This window comes from Ambystoma mexicanum, chromosome 8, assembly GCF_040938575.1.
Source record: "Ambystoma mexicanum isolate Mex_15411 chromosome 8, UKY_AmexF1_1, whole genome shotgun sequence".
Lineage (NCBI taxonomy): Eukaryota > Metazoa > Chordata > Amphibia > Caudata > Ambystomatidae > Ambystoma > Ambystoma mexicanum.
The window spans coordinates 1,721,197,915-1,721,215,346 of record NC_090929.1 but is presented as its reverse complement, the minus strand read 5'-3'; the positions used below and the strand labels follow the sequence as shown (position 1 = coordinate 1,721,215,346).

Below are 17,432 nucleotides of genomic sequence, written 5' to 3'. Positions count from 1 at the left end.
TTGTCGAGATATTGGCAATCACCACACTACCTGAGAGATTGACATTGGCAGGTACACTGGCCACAGGAGTATAAAAGGAGGATAAGGGGAGCTATGATAGAGCATGTTAGAGGTGGGGGCCAGAGGAGTAAGGAACCTTGTATGCCAGTCGGACCCAGATCAGGACAGATCAGGGGAGACTACGCAAGCCGAGCGCCTCAATTCAGGATAGAGACGCAAACTAACCAACCCTACTAACAATTTCCCTTTCTGCATACACCTCTCAAACTCCAAACCAAACACAACCAAAACCTACAGCACAACAAACCTCACAAACTTCACTACATTGCAACAACAAAACAAAAACACACATAGTCTTGCACAACAGTACACAACGCCTAACGGCCGCAAACACCCCAGGCCCAGCCAACTGACCCACCGGGCTGAGGCCGCCAACAGCTCATCACTGCTCTCTTGCACTTTTCCTGCTTCCCCCCACTAACTCAACCTCCCCTCCTCTTTCAGAGCCGCCAGAGCACCAGGGGACCACTCCGGTGGTGATAGTGCGTGGTACAAATGTCCTTTAACATTAACATTAACCCTCTACTGAACCCACACTACATGTTCAGACCATGTGTTCCTTTTGCACTCTACTGAACCTACACTACATGTTCAGACCATGTGTTCCTTTTGCACTCTACTGAAACCACCCCACATGGTCAGACCATGTGTTCCTCATGCATTCTACTGAGCCCACACTACATGTTCAGACCATGGGTTCCGAATGCACTTTACTGAGCCCACACTACAAGTTCAGACCATGTGTTCCTCATGGACTCTACTGAGCCACACTACTTGTTCAGACCATGTGTTCCTCATGCACTCTACTGAAACTACACTACATGTTCAGGCCATGGATTACAAATGCACTCTACTAAACCCACACCACATGTTCAGACCATGTGTTTCCCATGCACCTACTGAGCCCACACTACATGTTCAGACCATGTTTTCCTCATGCACTCTATTGCACCCACACCACATGTTCAGACCATGTGTTTCCCATGCACCTACTGAGCCCACACTACATGTTCAGACCATGTGTTTCCCATGCACCTATTGCACCCACACTACATGTTCAGACCATGTTTTCCTCATGCACTCTACTGAACCCACACCACATGTTCAGACCATGTGTTCCTCATGCACTCTACTAAACCCACACCACACGTTCAGACCATGTTTTTAATGCCCCATACTGAACCCACACTACATGTTCAGACCATGTATTCTTCATGCACTCTAATGAACCCACCCCACATGTTCAGACCATGCGTTCCTCATGCACTCTTCTGAACCCACACATGTTCCTGGCACTGTACTGAACCCACTCCCACAGTCTTCACATACTGCACTAATTACACGTCCATTTGTTCCATTACCATAGTGTATGACACACAACTTCATTTTTAATGCTGGTATTTATTAACTGTAGTGCCTATTCTAATCTGCAAACCAACCACTACGGTTTGACATTTAGCATCAGACAGATTTTTCAATGATACATTTCCCAGAGATTGGCTTCGGTGAAGGGTTAGTTCAATAAGGAAAGTGTAACTTCTGTAAGAAGGGCTCTGAGCTCTGGGTATGTTCTGTAAGTGGCTCCTTAAGAAGTGTGCTCGGTATTTGGGTTCGCTTGGAAGTGGTGTGACTGGTTGGCATTTGCGAGCTGCTCCGGGTTAAGGATTGGATCTGTTAAATGTTTTCTTTGAGCGATAGAGTGGATCAAGTGTTTTTGATACCTGCTCCAGATCAATGGTGGGTGCTGGGTCACATTTCTGGTAGCTGTGCTCTAGGCCATTGGTTTGCGCTGGTTGAAGGACTGGTTTCAGAAGGGGTTTCCTGGGTCCACCCTTGGTTCTGTAGGAGGAGCACAGGGTCAACAGTTAGTTCTGTAAGATATTCTGGGTCAGTCAAGTCTTGATTCTGTAAGAGTTGTGCTATGTTAAGAGGTGGATCTGTAAAAGGCACACTGGTTTATACGTTTATTCTGTAAGAGTTGTGTCGGAGCACAGTTTGATTCTGTAAGTGCTCCGCTGGTTGAAATAATGGTTCTTTTAGCAGCGAACGGGTTCAAATGTTAGTCCTGATTGAGGTCAAGTGCTAGTTCTGCGAGAGATGAAGGGTTGGTTCTGTTAGAGGTGCTTGGTTCTCAAGTATTGGGTCTGTAAAAGGTTTTCCGAAACGTGTGCTCTGTGTATGGAGTGGTACCGTAAGCGCTGGTCTTTACCATGAGCTGTTCGTAGCCGATGCGGGTTGGGCCGGCAGTCGTTTCTCTTTTATATGTATCAGAGCTAAGGAGCATTCTCCGAATCACTGGAAGATGGTAGGTTAGGTATATATGGGCAGAATGCCCTCCCATTTCACCGTCTTCAGAGCACCCCTCCAGGTCAATCTTCAGAACGTCCCTCAAGATCAGTCCATGTACAGAACCCCTACTGGCTTGTGCCTTGAAAGCTCCCTCCAGTTCAGTACCTCGAGAGCACGCCTCCAGGTTATTGCTGTGACAGTGCCCCCTGACCCCGGATCACATTCCTGCTGCTTGTGCAGATTCTCCCTGGTTCAGCTGCTGCAGGATGGTGTCGACCGCTTCCGCCAGGTTGTTCACATAACCATCAGCCCTGACCTGGGGGTGATGCTCATCGCAGGGTCTGAGGAGACAAAAGTGACAACATTCATTTGAGGGGAAATAATGACTGCCATCACAGAGGGATGCCTGCAAATGCACAATCACAGGGCCCCTTTCCTTAATCTTAATGAGCAAACTGCCCTGCTGCTATTGCGCAGCCTGCACATGTTTGAGGAGCAGGCGACCAGGCTGGCACTCTATGAAGGGTTAATACTGTAGAAAGTGCACTGACTGAAAAATGAGATAAATGGGGTATGGGTGACTCAGAATGTGCCTACTTGGGAAGTAGTGTATTTGCAGCGAGTTACTGAAACCACATTTACATGAAATAGTTATGAACAATGCATTCATGGATGCGACAGTGTTCCTTGAGGCCATTATGTACCAAGTCGTGATAAACAAAGAACCAGACTTAAGTAAAAGGAATAATTATTGAAATAAGAATGTATTTATTTATTTATTGTTTGCTTTTTAGGCGCTTATACAGTGAATCAATTCTGTTTCAAAGTGCCCAGAGGGCAACAGGGAGGGAACATGGGCTTGCAGGACAATTAAAATATACAAGAAATACAGTGTGGGAAGGCACGGCCGATCCTACTATGCCTTGTGAGTATTCAGAACGTGCAAGTGCAGCGAGGGCAGAGGGGTAGGAGCTGTGGTGTCCATGCTCGAGGGTGAGTCACAGATGAAGTGAAAGGTATGGTAAGTGCTATGCAGCCAGGAGCCGCGTTGGGTGGAAAAGTGCGAGTTTCCAGTGCAGAGGGTGTGACAAGGCAAGTGCTTAAGGAAGACAGAAGCTGGGAAGATTGGGTGCGAATGGTCAGAGGCCCTGAGGATGCATAAGGGTCCATGACACCAATCACAGCAACTGTGAGATTAGCAGAGGAGGGAAGAAGGGAAGGAGGAGGAAAAGAGTGAAAGTCTTGAGGTGCTTTTGGAACTAACCATGGTCCTGCTCAAGACGCGAGGGAGGGGGAGGCTGTTCCTTGGAAGGGATCAAGCTAAGGAAAGCCAACAATCTCCTGCTCTCTGTTTAGCAAAACGATTTACACACATGGAGTTGGGGCCAGTGGAATGTAGAGGTCTAGAAGGAGAGTATTTTGTAAGGGAGAGTTGCAGATAGTGTGGCCCCCGGCCCCAGAGAGCCTTGTGGATGATGAAGAGGGATTTGAAGTTGATCCATGCAGCAACGGGGGGCCAGTGGAGACTTTTTAGGGTAGGAGAGATGCGGCCCCTAGTCTTAAGGCAAAGGATAAGTCTCGCTGCTCTATTCTGGATTAGCTGAAGGGGTTGCACAGTGGCAGAAGGTAGGTTGAAGAGGAGGCTGTTCAATAATCAAGCCTAGAGAGAACCATGCTTGGGAGAAATTGAGCTTCTGGGGGAACGTGAGAAAAGGGAGAATTCCTTTGAGAAGGAAGAGCTGAAAGTGGGACTTCTTGGCAATGTCCCGAGTGTGAGGGAGGAAGGAGAGAGAGGAGTTAAAGATGACTCCAAGATTTCTGGCTTCAGAAGAAGGAGCAGGGGGAGAGCCCACGGTGGGACGACAGAGAGAAGGGAAGGAGGGAGGACGAATCCCAATTGGAAGGATCTCAGTTTTGCTGGCATTGAGGCTGAGATCGTTGGAAGTGCTCCAGGCCTGGATGGAAGATAGGCAGTCAGGGATGAAGGAAGTTGTGTGTGATTCAGCAGGAAGTATGAACAAGAGTTGAGTGTTGTCTGCATAACACTAAACGTTGGGGGAGAAGGAAGAGATGAGGAGTGCCAGCTGAGCAAGGTAATGTTAACGAGCCATGGGGAGAGGATGGATCCTTGGGGCACACCACAGGTGGAGTAGGAAGTAGGAGAGGAGTAGGTGCCCAAGATGACTTGGGAAGAGCGGGCAGTTAGAAAAGAGGTCAGCCATTCCAGTGCCAGTTCTGAGATACCAAGGGTATCATGGAGTCTTTGTATGAGGATGGAATGGTTGACAGTGTCAAAGGCAGAGGAGAGATCAAGTAGGATGAGAACAGCTGTGGAGTTGGAGTCCATGGATGTGAGCCGTCCTTCACGGGTGTTCACCGAAGAGCAGTTTCAGTGCCTCTGGATGCTCGTAATCCAGATTGATGATCGTGGAGACCACCGACAAGTTCAGTGCGAAAGTTGAGTTGGGGCAAGGCCAGCTTCTCCAGCAGTTTACCATTAAGGGGGTGATTGATGTAGAGCCTTAGCTGGATGGACAGCAGTCATGCTTAAGCCTTGAAGTTTCTAAATGATCTAACAAAATTAACTAGCAAACTAGGCACGAGGCATTTCTACCAGTGCATGACAGGAGGGAAGGAAAGAACGGGTGGGGGAGAAGGAAAGAGCATACAGTCAATAAGCTCCTATACTAGGCCTAACGACTTGTCAGATAGTGCAAGATCATGATAAAGAATGGGGAGAGAAGGAGGGGGAAATGAGGGGAAAAAGACATACAGAACAATAAACTACCGTACTAGGCCTGGCGACATTCTGATTGATTGATGATAGGTCATCATCAATAATGAGGTAATGTGGGTGTAGAGGAGCACTCCTGATTAATGATTGATCCTGTTGACGTGAACTTGTAAGAGTATTCAAGAAAAGGTTATTGTCCAGTTTCTAGATACGATTTAGGTGCTGACAGAGACTGATTCTGGGCTACACAATCTAATCTAAACAGACAAAATGAAAAGGGTCGCCGTGTCTCCGTGCACACTCTTGTGCATATCAATATGCAAATTTGAATATTACCTTTCAATTATGGTGTACTCTTATGTAGTTTGGTTAATTTTTGAATGTTACAAAACAAAACACATTTCCAAACCGGAATTTCTCTATTACTCGCAATTAATTGGACATTGCAATTTTCTGTGTACATTGTACATGTTTCATTGCATAAATAAATAAACAATTCTTTCTTGGTTTTGAAATCCCAGGTATAATTCTTTACAACATGCAATGTTCATTTCATCATCAATAATGACCCTATGCGAAAAGTGTTTCAAGCTCTACCAAGGGCCTGTGCAGATGCTTCCCCAATTACCAGTTCTCATCCAGTGTAATGACATGACTGTGAAGATAGCTGTCAGCATACAAAGTGAGGTGCCAGGAATGGTTCTGCTGGGTAATGACTTAAAAACTCTTGGAGTAGTGTCACATACCCCCAGACCTCCTAGTAAAAGGTTACAGGAGCTCACCAGACCTGCAAGGGAGAGAACCATGAGAGGTACTCCCAAGGAGATGATGAAGAAAGAGATCACTCCTGCTCCACTGGAAATGTCAGCTGCTGTCTCTAAGAAACTATAAGAAAAAGGGAAACCTAAAACTTCTAAAAAGAACCTCACAGCCAGCACTCCAGTGCAGCCAACAAGGATTTCCCCAAGGTTGTCCAAAGTTACACCCGTAACTCCCCCTCCAGCTGAGGCTGAGAGGGAGGTACAACCCTGTGTGGTTGAACTAGACTCTGAAGAAGAGCTAGTGGAAGGCCAGGAACTCATTGGAGATCTGGATCCTGTTGACCATCCTGAGCTGCAGTCTTTACTGGCAGAAGGTGGATCCAACAGGGCAGACTTCAGTAAGGGACAGAGTGAATTTCCAACTCTGGAAGGTCTTCGCCACCAGGCAGATGCTCAGGCTGAAGGGCAAGAGCCTGGGAAATATAGGTTACACTGGGAAGATGGCCTCTTCTACAGTGAACCAACCGAGTCTGCACCTGGGGACAACAAATAACTTGTAGTACCCCAAGAGAACAGACCACAGTTCTTGCAGTTAGCCCACGAGATTCCTTTGGCTGGTCACTTGAGTTTCAAGAAGACTAAGGAAAGGCTCTCACTCTACCTTTATTGGCCAAAGATGGGGGCTGAAGTAGATAAGTACTGCAGGAGCTGCCATACCTGCCAGTAAGGTTGGCTCCAAGAATGTGGCACCTTTAGTGCCTCTCCCTTGTAGTGGGTGTCCCATTTGAGAGAGTAGGGATTGACATTGTTGGTCCCCTTGATCCTCCAACTTCCTCAGGCAACAGGTTTATACTTGTTGTAGTAGACCACGCTACTAGATACCCTGAGGCAATTCCTATGAGGACTGTTACAGCTCTGGCTGTGGCTCAGGCCATCCTAGGTATTTTTACCAGGGTTGGGTTTCCTAAGGAAGTAATCTCTGACAGGGGGTCAAATTTTATGTCCCACTACATGAAAGCCATGTGGAAAACCTGCAGAGTTACTTACATGTTCTCAACCGCATACCACCCTCAGACAAATGGGTTGGTTGAAAGGTTCAACAGAACCATGAAGAGCATGATAGGTGCTTTAGAAGACCCCCTTAAAAGAAAGTAGGACCTTCTACTGCCATGCCTTCTCTTTTCTTAGAGAGAAGTCCCTCAGGAGGGAGTAGGTTATTCTCCCTTTGAACTTCTTTATGGTCATCTGGTCAGAGGTCCATTGGCCCTGATCAAGGATGGGTTGGAGAGTGCTCCTTCCCCCAAGCCAGTCAGAGTGACTGACTATGTGATAGGTCTCCGGAGGAGAATGTCACAAATGATGGCAGAAGCAAGTGATAACTTGAAAGCTGTACAACCATTGGTCAAGCACTGGCATGACCAAAAGGCTAACATGGTCGAGTTTACTCAGGGCCAGCTAGTTCTCGTTATGATTCCAACAAGGCAGAGGGCCTTGCAAGACAAATGGATGGGACCCTTCAAAGTTGTGGGTAAACTTGGAGAGGTCAACTATCTGGTGGACTTGGGTAACCGCAAGGAGGCTCCAACAGTCTTCCACACCAACAGACTAAAAGCGTATGTCTCCAGACCTGATGTAGGAGCTTTGCTTCTAGCATTATCAGAGGAAGAAGAAGAGAGTGAAGCTCTTTCTGATCTCCTCAGAGGCTTACCTTTAGATGAAAAGATTGAAGGAGTAAATCTCTCTTCAAATCTGACACCTGAGCAACAGGAAGAGTGCAAATCTATGTTAAATCAGTTTGCCTCTCTGTTCTCACTTTCACCAGGCTTTACCCCTTGGGGACAGCATGACATACTCACTGGTGACTGTCTGCCAGTCAGAAGCAGAGGATATCGAATGTCAGAAAATGTAAGAACCCACATCAAAGGTGAGGTCAACAAGATGCTTGATCTCGGGGTAATAGAGCCCTCTACTAGTCCATGGTCTAGCCCAGTTGTGTTAGTACCAAAGGCAGGATCTAAAGAACTTAGATTCTGTGTGGATTACAGAGCTCTTAATGCAGTCACTAAGACTGATGCCCACTCTTTGCCAAGGACAGATGAGTTGGTGGATAGACTTGGTGCAGCCAATTTCCTCAGCACATTTGACTTGAAGTCAGGCTATTGGCAAATAGCCCTAACAGACCATGCCAAGGAGAAAACTGCATTTTCTACCCCAGTTGGCTTATGCCAGTTTAAGGTTATGCCTTTTGGATTGAAAAATGCACCTGCTACGTTTCAAAGGATGGTAAACCAGGTTCTGAATGGGATGAGGACTTCTGCATGGCATACTTGGATGACATAGCAGTGTTCAGCAATTCCTGGGAAGAACATCTGGACCACCTGAGATATGTTTTGCAGGCTCTTGGAAAGTCCAATCTGACCATAAAGGCAAGTAAATGCCAGATTGGACAGAGTAAAGTGGTCTACCTTGGACATGAGGTAGGAGGTGGAGAAATAAGGCTTTTGCCCAGTAAGATTGAAGCTGTGCAAAATTGGACAACACCTACTACTCAGACCCAGGTGAGAGCCTTTCTTAAGTCTCACTGGGTATTACAGGAATTTCATTGAGAACTATGGGTCCATAGCTTCTCCACTGAATGTCATCTCCTCTCCTAAATTCCCTAAAAAGGTTAGGTGGAATGAGGAATGCAATCAGGCCTTTGAAACCCTGAAAAAGCTGTTTGCCAAGCCCCAGTAGTCAGAGCTCCTGACTATCACCAAACTTTCATTGTGCAAACAGATGCTTCAAATGTAGGAATAGGTGCAGTCCTCAGTCAACTGGATGGGAAAGGTAGGGAGCACCCCATTTGCTTCATCAGTAGAAAACTGAAGGATCCTGAAACAAGGTGGGCAACCATTGAACGAGAGTGTTTTTCTATTGTGTGGGCTCTGAAGAAGTTTAGGCCATACTTGTATGGTTCTACTTTTGTCATTTAGACTGACCACCAACCCTTGAGATGGTTAATGCAAATGAAGGGGGAAAACCCAAAACTATTGAGATGGTCAATCTGCCTGCAAGGGTTTGATTTCACCATTGAGCACAGATCAGGGTGTCACCAACAAAATGCTGATGGTCTCTCTAGGATGTATGTCATCGACTAGAGGTATGAGATTCATCCAGGAGTGGATTAAATCCTCCTGTCCCTTAGTCTGGGGGGGGGGGGCGAGTGTTAGGGAGAATTCTCTCTTTAGGCTGAATTTCCTAACCTAGTGAGTCCCCCAGCAGCTTTGCTGGATTTCTGGAGTTTGTTTTTTTCTCCTGCCAAGAGTGAGACTCTCTCCCACTCTTGGACATGATTTATGGTGTTCCTTTGACTGTTAATGTGCTTTATGGGCTATGGGGTCCTTTACTCCATAGGGTCTCATGTGTTTTTACGATGTGTGTTACACAGCACCCTCCGTGCAGTAACACAGGGGTGTCATAGTGACACCCCACCATAGACTCCATACCCTGGGACTGACTACTGTCTCCCAGGGCATGTAAAGTCACCATTGGCTTTACTAGCCCCAAATTATTAACAGAAACCAGTACAAACCATCATATTGTGGATGTACTGGTCGGGGCAATTTGATTGCCTCGGGGTCTTTTAGTCGAGGGGGCACGTCTCCATCCCCCCTGATCCAGTTTTGACTGGTGGCAGTGGAAACTACTTTTTATATTCGACCGCGAATATTTCCCTACGGGATTTTCCCATTGTTCGCGGCTACCAAATTTAATTATTTAATTCTCATAGGCCCTCATTCCAATCCAGGCGTTAAGGGTTTAACGGCGCCGTCGGGGCCGTTAACCCTTAACACCTGATTTCCACCTTAACGCCTGCTTTTAGCAGGCGTTAATTTACGGTGCCGTAATTACCGCCTTCCCAACTCCCATTATGCCCTATGGGGCAAAAATGGGGATGGGGAAGGGTAAATGGGGATTGGGGATTTACCGCCCCACTCACCTTGGAATGGGGCAGTAAATCCGCTTATACCAGTTTAATGTTTTTTTTTTTTTTTAAATATATTTTTATTGTTTTTTTCAAGAAACATACAACCAGTATCATCAACACGACAATCAATTAAATATCCGCAATAATTCCCATTCCCTCCCTCCCCAAGTGAACCCGGACCGGGGTTACGCAGTCTGCTGCTGGCATTAGGGTGAGCCCGGGCTGTCCGGGTCCTCACCTGAGGTGCTGGCTTCCTTAGGACTGAACAGGGCCGTCGTGAGGGCAATCCACTGCAGGAGGTCCTCCGAGTCATTTATTTTTTGCTGTCTTTGCGCCAGCTCCCAGGCCCCGGTTTCAGCCACAGTCCATCTGCGAAGGTCCTCCCACCATGTTACAAGTTTAGGGGCTCTGGGACACTTCCAGGCCATTGCGATGCGCCTTTTAGCGAGGATGTACATCAAATCTTTGAGCCTGTTGAGAGATTTGTTTTTTTTCCCTCGTGGGTACGAGCCCAATAGACATGCCTTGGGGGATTGCACGTCTAGCGTTATGTCCTCCTCTGCTACCTTGGTCTGAATTTGCGACCAGAAGGTTCGTATGTTCGGGCAGGCCCAAAACATGTGGGTCAGGGAGGCCGCAGGTTCTTGGCACTTGGGGCACCGCACCACACCAGCGCCATTGAATCTCGAGATGACAGCTGGGGTAAGGTAGGCCCTATGGATGATGTAAAATTGGATAAGTTGAAATCGGGCATTCCTAGAGACCTTTTTGTGATAGTGTGTTATTGTTTCCCACTCCGTGTCGCCAAATAGTGTGTTCAGCTCGGCCTCCCATTTGCTCTTGCATGTGAGTTCGCTATGTGTGGTGTTGTCAATTAGGATCTCATAAAGCCTAGAGGTTTCGTGTCCCCCTTCTGCCACACCTATCAGGTTCTCTATGGCCTCGTGTCCGGCGCATTGGGATTCTGCATCCGGCCATCGCCTCCTAAGTCTGTCCAGCACCGCCCCGTATAGAAGGAACTGACCCAGTGGGACCCCAGTCAATTCGTGCAGCTCGGGAAATGTGTGGATGCCCTGGTCATCCACCAGATCGCCCAGAGTGGCGACGCCAGAGGGCTCCCATATATTCCGGATCGCCCTCCGGTCTTCCGGCCTAGTGAACATGATGGCGGCTATAGGGATCTGTGGGGAGTAAGGGTCGGACAGCTTGACCAACTTGCAGGCCCGACTCCAAATTTGAGTGCCTAGGCGGATGAGGTGCGCGTCCAGCGTTTTGGGCATTGGTCCGATCCAGAGGAGGTCCCTGAGCAGCCATGGTGCGTCTGGGGGCTGCAATAGGCGTGTGTCCGTCATGGCATCATCAGCCATCCACTGGATCACGTGCTTAAGCTGGGCCGCTATGTAGTAGAGCTCAAAGTTAGGTGTGTTCAGGCCTCCCCTCTCGTACGGTCTTTGAGTAATGTCTAGGGCAACTCTGTGCCTCCCCTCCCGCCATAAGAGTTTCCTACATAGCATGGCCAGGTCTTTGAAAAAACGCTGGGGGATGTTGTAGGGGACGTTGGTGAAGAAGTGTAGGAGACGGGGGAGTGCTACCATTTTAAGGAGTCCCGCCCTACCAGCCATCGAAAGGGGCAGTTTGCACCATAGGTCGATTGATTTAGCCAGTCCCTCCTTAGCCCTGCCCGTGTTCAGAACATGTTCGGTCTCAGGGTCCCGGTGGATCACGACGCCCAGATATTTGAACGTAGTGGGTTCCCATTTAAGGGCCAAAGGGGGGAGGTGTTCTTCCTTGGTTCCACTAAGTGCAGCCAGGGGGAATAAGCAAGACTTGCTGTGGTTAATCTGGACCCCTGTACATCTGTGGAACCCGTCTAGGGTTTCCAGGATGTAGGGGAGAAGGTGTTCGGGATCCCTCAGGTAGAGGAGCATGTCATCCGCATACATGGAGACAAGGTGGTTCACACCATTTATCGTTATTCCCCCGTCACCGTATTCCTGCCTAAGGTATGCTGCCACTGGTTCAATCGCTAAGATGTAAAGTAGAGGGGATAGGGGGCACCCTTGTCGAGTGCCCCTGGCCAGGCTCCATTTTTCAGAAAAAGTGTTGTTGGTACGCACTCTGGCGGTGGGGTTGGTGTAAATGAGTTTTACCCAGTTCAAAAAAGCCGTTCCGATCCCCATCTTTGCTAAGGTGGCATAAAGCCATGTCCATCGGACCGAATCAAAGGCTTTAGAGGCGTCGAGGGACACAACTGCATATTTACCGGGCATGCCGTTTGTGCTGTGTATCACGTGGTGCAGCCTTCGCAGGTTCTCGGACATAGAGCGACCCTGCATGTAGCCCGTCTGATCCTGGTGTATGAGGTATGGGACGGCTGCACGAAGCCTTCTGGCCAGTAATGCGGTGAGGATTTTGTTGTCTACATTCAACATGGATAGTGGGCGGTATGAGCCGCAGTCAGAGCTGTCCTTGTCGGGCTTAAGTAGGGGGATGATGGTGGCTTCAATCATGGTGTCGGGGAGGTGGCCTATGTCATACGCCTCGTTATATACTTTGGACAACAGGGGGGCCAGTATATCCTCATAGGCCTTATAAAATTCGCTCGGGAGACCGTCCGGTCCCGGCGTTTTACCCGAGGGCAATGACCTAATGGTGGCTGTGACCTCGTCGGGGGTGACGGGGGCTCCGAGGGGATCTGCCAAGTGGTCCTCCAGGCATGGGAGCCAGATGGCGTCTAGGGCGTCCTCGATCGCGTGGTCAGGGGGCGGGGCTGGATCGGAGTAAAGGGTTTGGTAATATTGTTTGAACGCTGCATTGATACCCACTTGCGTGTGGAGGGTCAGGCCGTCTGTATTACGAATGGAGCAAATGGGGTATCTGGGGGTTTCTCGTTTATAAAGCCATGCAAGAAGCTTCCCGGGTTTATCGCCCAGGGCATGATTCCTCTCCGTGAATTTAGTATAGCTCAACTTCCCCAGCGTCTCCCAGTGTGTTAGGCATGTTTGTTTAAGATCAATCATCTTTTGCAAGTGGGCGGGATCAGGGGACGGGGTGGCTTCGAGATCTTGGAGTTCAGTCTCAGCGTGCGCTAGCAGGGACGTGACGGATTTTAGGGCCCCTCCAGCCGCGGCTATCATTTCCCCCCTAGTTACCACCTTGTAGGCTTCCCAGGCTGTGCCTAAGTATCTGACGCTATCAATGTTGGTCTGCCAGTAATGTGTGGAACCCTCCCTGATTTGTTCGCTGAAGGCTTTGTCCAACAGCGCTTCGCTTCTCAATTTCCACGTGGGGATGGGGGGCCTGGGCGTCGTGGTCACCCACGAGGTCATCAAAGGGGAATGGTCTGAAAGTACCCTGGCTAGGTACTGCGTGTCCTCAAATCCCGCCACATGCTCTTCGCTAATGAACAGGCAGTCTATCCTGGTATGGACCTTATGTGGGGGGGAGTAAAAGGAGTAGCCTCTGGTTTCGGGGTTTTGCACTCTCCACAGGTCTTTCAGGGCATATTGCTGCGTGAGGGCGTTCAATATCTTGGCGGGTGGGGAGGGGTCCCCGTGTTTACCATCCGACCTGTCTATGCAAGGGTTCAGGGTACAGTTATTGTCACCTCCCCATATCGTTATGCATTCATCACTCGGGGTCAGCCGAGCGTACAGCGAGCGAAAGAAAACAGTGGCATCATGATTCGGGGCATAGGTGCAAATCAGGCGGACGTCCCTCCCCTCTATGGTGCCCTGAACCAGGGCCATCCTACCTTCATTGTCCGTTTTGGTGTGGGTCAGCTTGACTGGGACAGAGGGGGCGATCCATATCAAGACGCCTCTGGCGTAGGTGGAGTAGGGGGAGCCCACTAGGGTGCCCCGCCAGACCTTGGCCAACGCTGCAAGCTTAGGGCCACATAAGTGGGTCTCCTGAAGGAGGGCGATTCCGACCCTGTGGCGTTTCATGTAGGCGTGGATGCGTCGCTGTTTGATATAGCTGTTTAGCCCCCTGACGTTCCAGGACATGACTCTGATCCTCTCAGCCATGGTCTGTGTGTGGTCGTGCGGCTGTGGGAAGCGTGAGGTTGAGGGGTTTGACGAACCTGGTCGTCCTGGTTGCAATTCTGCTGCGCTTGGTCCCGGTCCGGTTTGTGTCCAATTCAAACTGCAATCCCAACTTGGGGTTCGAACCCCCACAAACAACAACGTCTAACTTAACAAAAAACACAACTTCAAACATAACACGTCTAGCGAGGTTGCCCTTGCTCTGACATCCCCGTTTCTGCCCCATCAGACCAGGGTCTTCCGGTGCCCTACGGGCGGGTGAACTCACCCAAAGTATCCTGGGGTTAGGAAGGGGGCTGCCTCCGAAGGTGTTGTCAGGAGGTGCGCCACGACCGGCGCGGCTCCGGTTCCATCAGTGTCGCCACGACTATTGTCATATGAATGTACAATCGGCGACTGCAGTCAATGAGTGGAGAAGTTCCTATGTTGCGGGCGGCTAGGGCCCGCGCTGCTTCCGTTCGATGTCCGGGATCTGTTCTCTGTCCATCCATTCGCAGGCCTCTGCTGGGTTATCAAACAAGTGGGCCTTGTTGTTGCGCAGGACCTTGAGTCTAGCCGGGTAGAGGAGTAGATAGCGCAGGCCTGCTTCCTTGAGTCTCGCCTTGGTGTGGTGGAACTGGGCCCTGCTCCTTTGAACCTGCAGGGTGTAGTCAGGGTAGATTGCTATCTTTGCGGCGTCCCTCTGTATGGATCCGCCCATCCTGGTGAAGGCCAGAATGGATTCCCTGTCCCTATAGTTGAGGACTTTGGCTATTATGGGTCTTGGTGGGGTCCCCGGTGGGGGCCTCCTGGCTAAGGAGCGATGGGCTCTTTCAATAGTGAAGCCCTGCGACAGTTTCCCGGCCCCAATTTCCTGTATGAGCAGGTTCTCGACGTAGTTGGTAGGGTCGTTGCCCTCGATGCCCTCGGGCAGGCCGATAATTCTGATATTGTTTCTGCGGGCCCTTCCTTCGGCCTCCTCAGCCCTGTCCTCTAGGTTCTTCACTTTCTGCGCCAAAATGTCTACATCCTTTAAAAGTTGAGTTTTGGCATCGGTATTGTCTCGGACTTGGATCTCGAGAGCGTCCGTTCTGCCGGTGATAGAGCGCACATCCTGCCTCAGTAAATTCAGGTCGATCGCAACCGCATCAATCTTGTCCTCCATAGTTTTCTGGAGTGTCTTGATGGCCTCTAGCAGTTGGGAGTTAGCTGGCTCGGGTCTCGCGGCGCCCGGCACCTCCACAGGGGCAGAAGCCTCCGCGGGTCCGATCGCTCCAGCGGCCGCGAAGGACTCCATGGTAGTTTGGCGGTGTCTGCTTCGGGCGCCCTTAGTGGTCATGTCCTATCTTCGTGGTCCGTCAGGCCTCGGCAGGCACTACACAGTCTGTGTCCGATGGCGCCGTGCTGGGGATGCTTCGTGGGGGGGGTTGTGCGTCGGCCGCCCGCCGGGCTGCGCCAGTGGGCCGCTCAGCAGGGCCCGGTGAGGGTGTAGTTAAGGCCGCATCAGGCGCTCCCCCCTCCGTCTCCTCGCTGCTCTTCTTCGGGACACAGGAGCACAGGTCTCAGCTTAGGCAATCTCTGCCACTTCAGATCGAGTTCCATAAAGGCTGGCCCCTTGCGGGTTCCTCCCGGTCGGTCACAGGGCTCCGCTACAGCGTCAGGCTGGGCATCGTCATGGCCGCCATTTTCTGTCCTCGTACGACGTTCCGTTTCTTTTTGATGGTGCGGGCCCTCAGAGGGTCGTGAGGCTCCCAAACTTCGTCAACAGGCGGAACACTCCTTCACACGACCTATATTCTGTTTTCAAGTGGCTGCAGTCAAGTTTAAGCGGTAGTTGGTGGCGGATCCATAATCGTATCGAGCGGAGCTGCGCCGAACACGTCCTTCCTACATGGCGGTTAGCCACGCCCCACCACCAGTTTAATGTTATGCCTTAACAGAGTTTACAACATGGTGGTAAAGTAGGGAATTTACCACCTGGGTTGGAATGAGGGCCATAGCCTCGAACATACCGCTGGTTTATTTAATTAATATTAATTCGCCAGTTGGTATTTTTTGCCAGCACTCAATTCTAAAATGGCGTTTGTGTTCTCTTCTGTGACTCCAACCCAAGTCGAGCCCTTTGTTCCACTTTTTGGCGGGCTTCTCCACAGAAGCCTCCAAAAGTGGTGCCACTCTGTCTGGATACCACAGGTGGTGTGGGAGGGGGTTCAGGCACCCTCGACTGAGTTACCTTGGTAACTCAAGTCGCACTCTTGTGTGATTGGCCCAAGTGGTGAGCCGGCCGGCTCACCACTTAGCATGTTTGATTGACAGCTAGGCTGAGTGAATGGGGGTATGTTGCATAAAAGCAGGGCTTTGGGGACTGGAACTTCAGAAGTCGCCACAGGACCTGAGAATCCAACGAGGGAGAAGCTGAGCCGACCTACCACGACTACACCACCGGTGGAGCCCTGCGGAACCGACTCAACACTTCCCAACGACAGAGAAGATCTCCCGGCTGGAGAGGCTTCTTCCCCTGACTGGTGGGCACAACCAGTTTTACCTTCTTTCTTCGCACCCCAGACCGGTTTGTGGTCGAACTTCCCGTGCCAAGCACCCCGGCGGCCGGATAGCCACTCACCACTAAACCGCGAATCAACGGACCGCTCCTTGTACCTGAGATACTCCGCGGCTGGTTTCTTCCCTGGCAGTGCAACGGACTCCTGTCTTCCTCCACGACGAGATCCTCTCTTACCCCGGACAAAGCGCCGACTTGCAACCGCTGCCAGGAACAACTGCCCCCGCTGGAGTACTCTCACCACTTAAGGTACCGTGTCCGCCAGGCCTCCCTTTCTAAAGATTGCTACAAAGTAATAATAACCCCTTAACCTCCTGGACTGGGCTGGCCACCTTGACCCTCTAACTGGTCCCTTTCTTTGGTCCAACTCCTTTTTGAACCGTTACAAGACTTTTGTGCACTGCAACCGTGTGACCCTGGACACATTTCGTTTGATCTTCTTAAAGTGGATCCGGCCTATTGAACTCTAACTTCACGGTTTTACTTTGCCTTCCTCTCTTGTTATGTTCTTGTAAAAGTGTTGGGATCTGTTTCAAATTATTCTCTGCTTTTCTCTCCCTTTTAAAAACAAACTATTAGAGTGCCATCTACGTTAAGTGCTCCCCGCTGTCTGAAAATAAGTGGGGCTTTACTTAAGACTTGTCTAATATTCTTTTAAGGGAGTGTCTATCTTTTAGTGACCGTGTTTTTGAATTGCTTACTATTAGTGCCTGTGTGTTTTTCTAGATGTGGTTTTAAATAAATAATTATATCTCTTTTACACCAAGCTCTGGTCAGTGTTTACTTGTTCTACTGTGTTCTTTTGACCTATTGTGACTCCTCTGTATACTGCCTAACTCTTCTTGAGGGAAGTCTGACTGCTCAGCCACAGCTACCAAGTGAATCTGTGTGGTACAGACTGCTACCAAGTGGGTTTACTGCCAAACACCTATAGTCTTAAATCTTTTGCAGTGGTCCCAGAGGGAACTGCACAGGTTTCTGCCTAACACGCTGTAAGGGAGGAATCCTTCTGTAATACAAGCTCTTTAGAGAA

At 49.8% G+C, this 17,432-nt stretch overlaps 1 protein-coding gene across 1 annotated transcript in view; it reads right to left on the bottom strand.

Annotated features, from left to right (window-relative positions):
* Nucleotides 1–1,441: 1,441 nt before the first annotated feature.
* The window catches only part of LHPP (phospholysine phosphohistidine inorganic pyrophosphate phosphatase), a 301,128-nt gene continuing 285,137 nt past the window's right edge, over nucleotides 1,442–17,432 (bottom strand). The window contains exon 7 of the mRNA XM_069612039.1: nucleotides 1,442–2,690. Coding sequence (XP_069468140.1) covers nucleotides 2,567–2,690 — 124 coding nt within the window. The 3' untranslated portion in view covers nucleotides 1,442–2,566. The remainder of the gene's footprint in view (nucleotides 2,691–17,432) is intronic.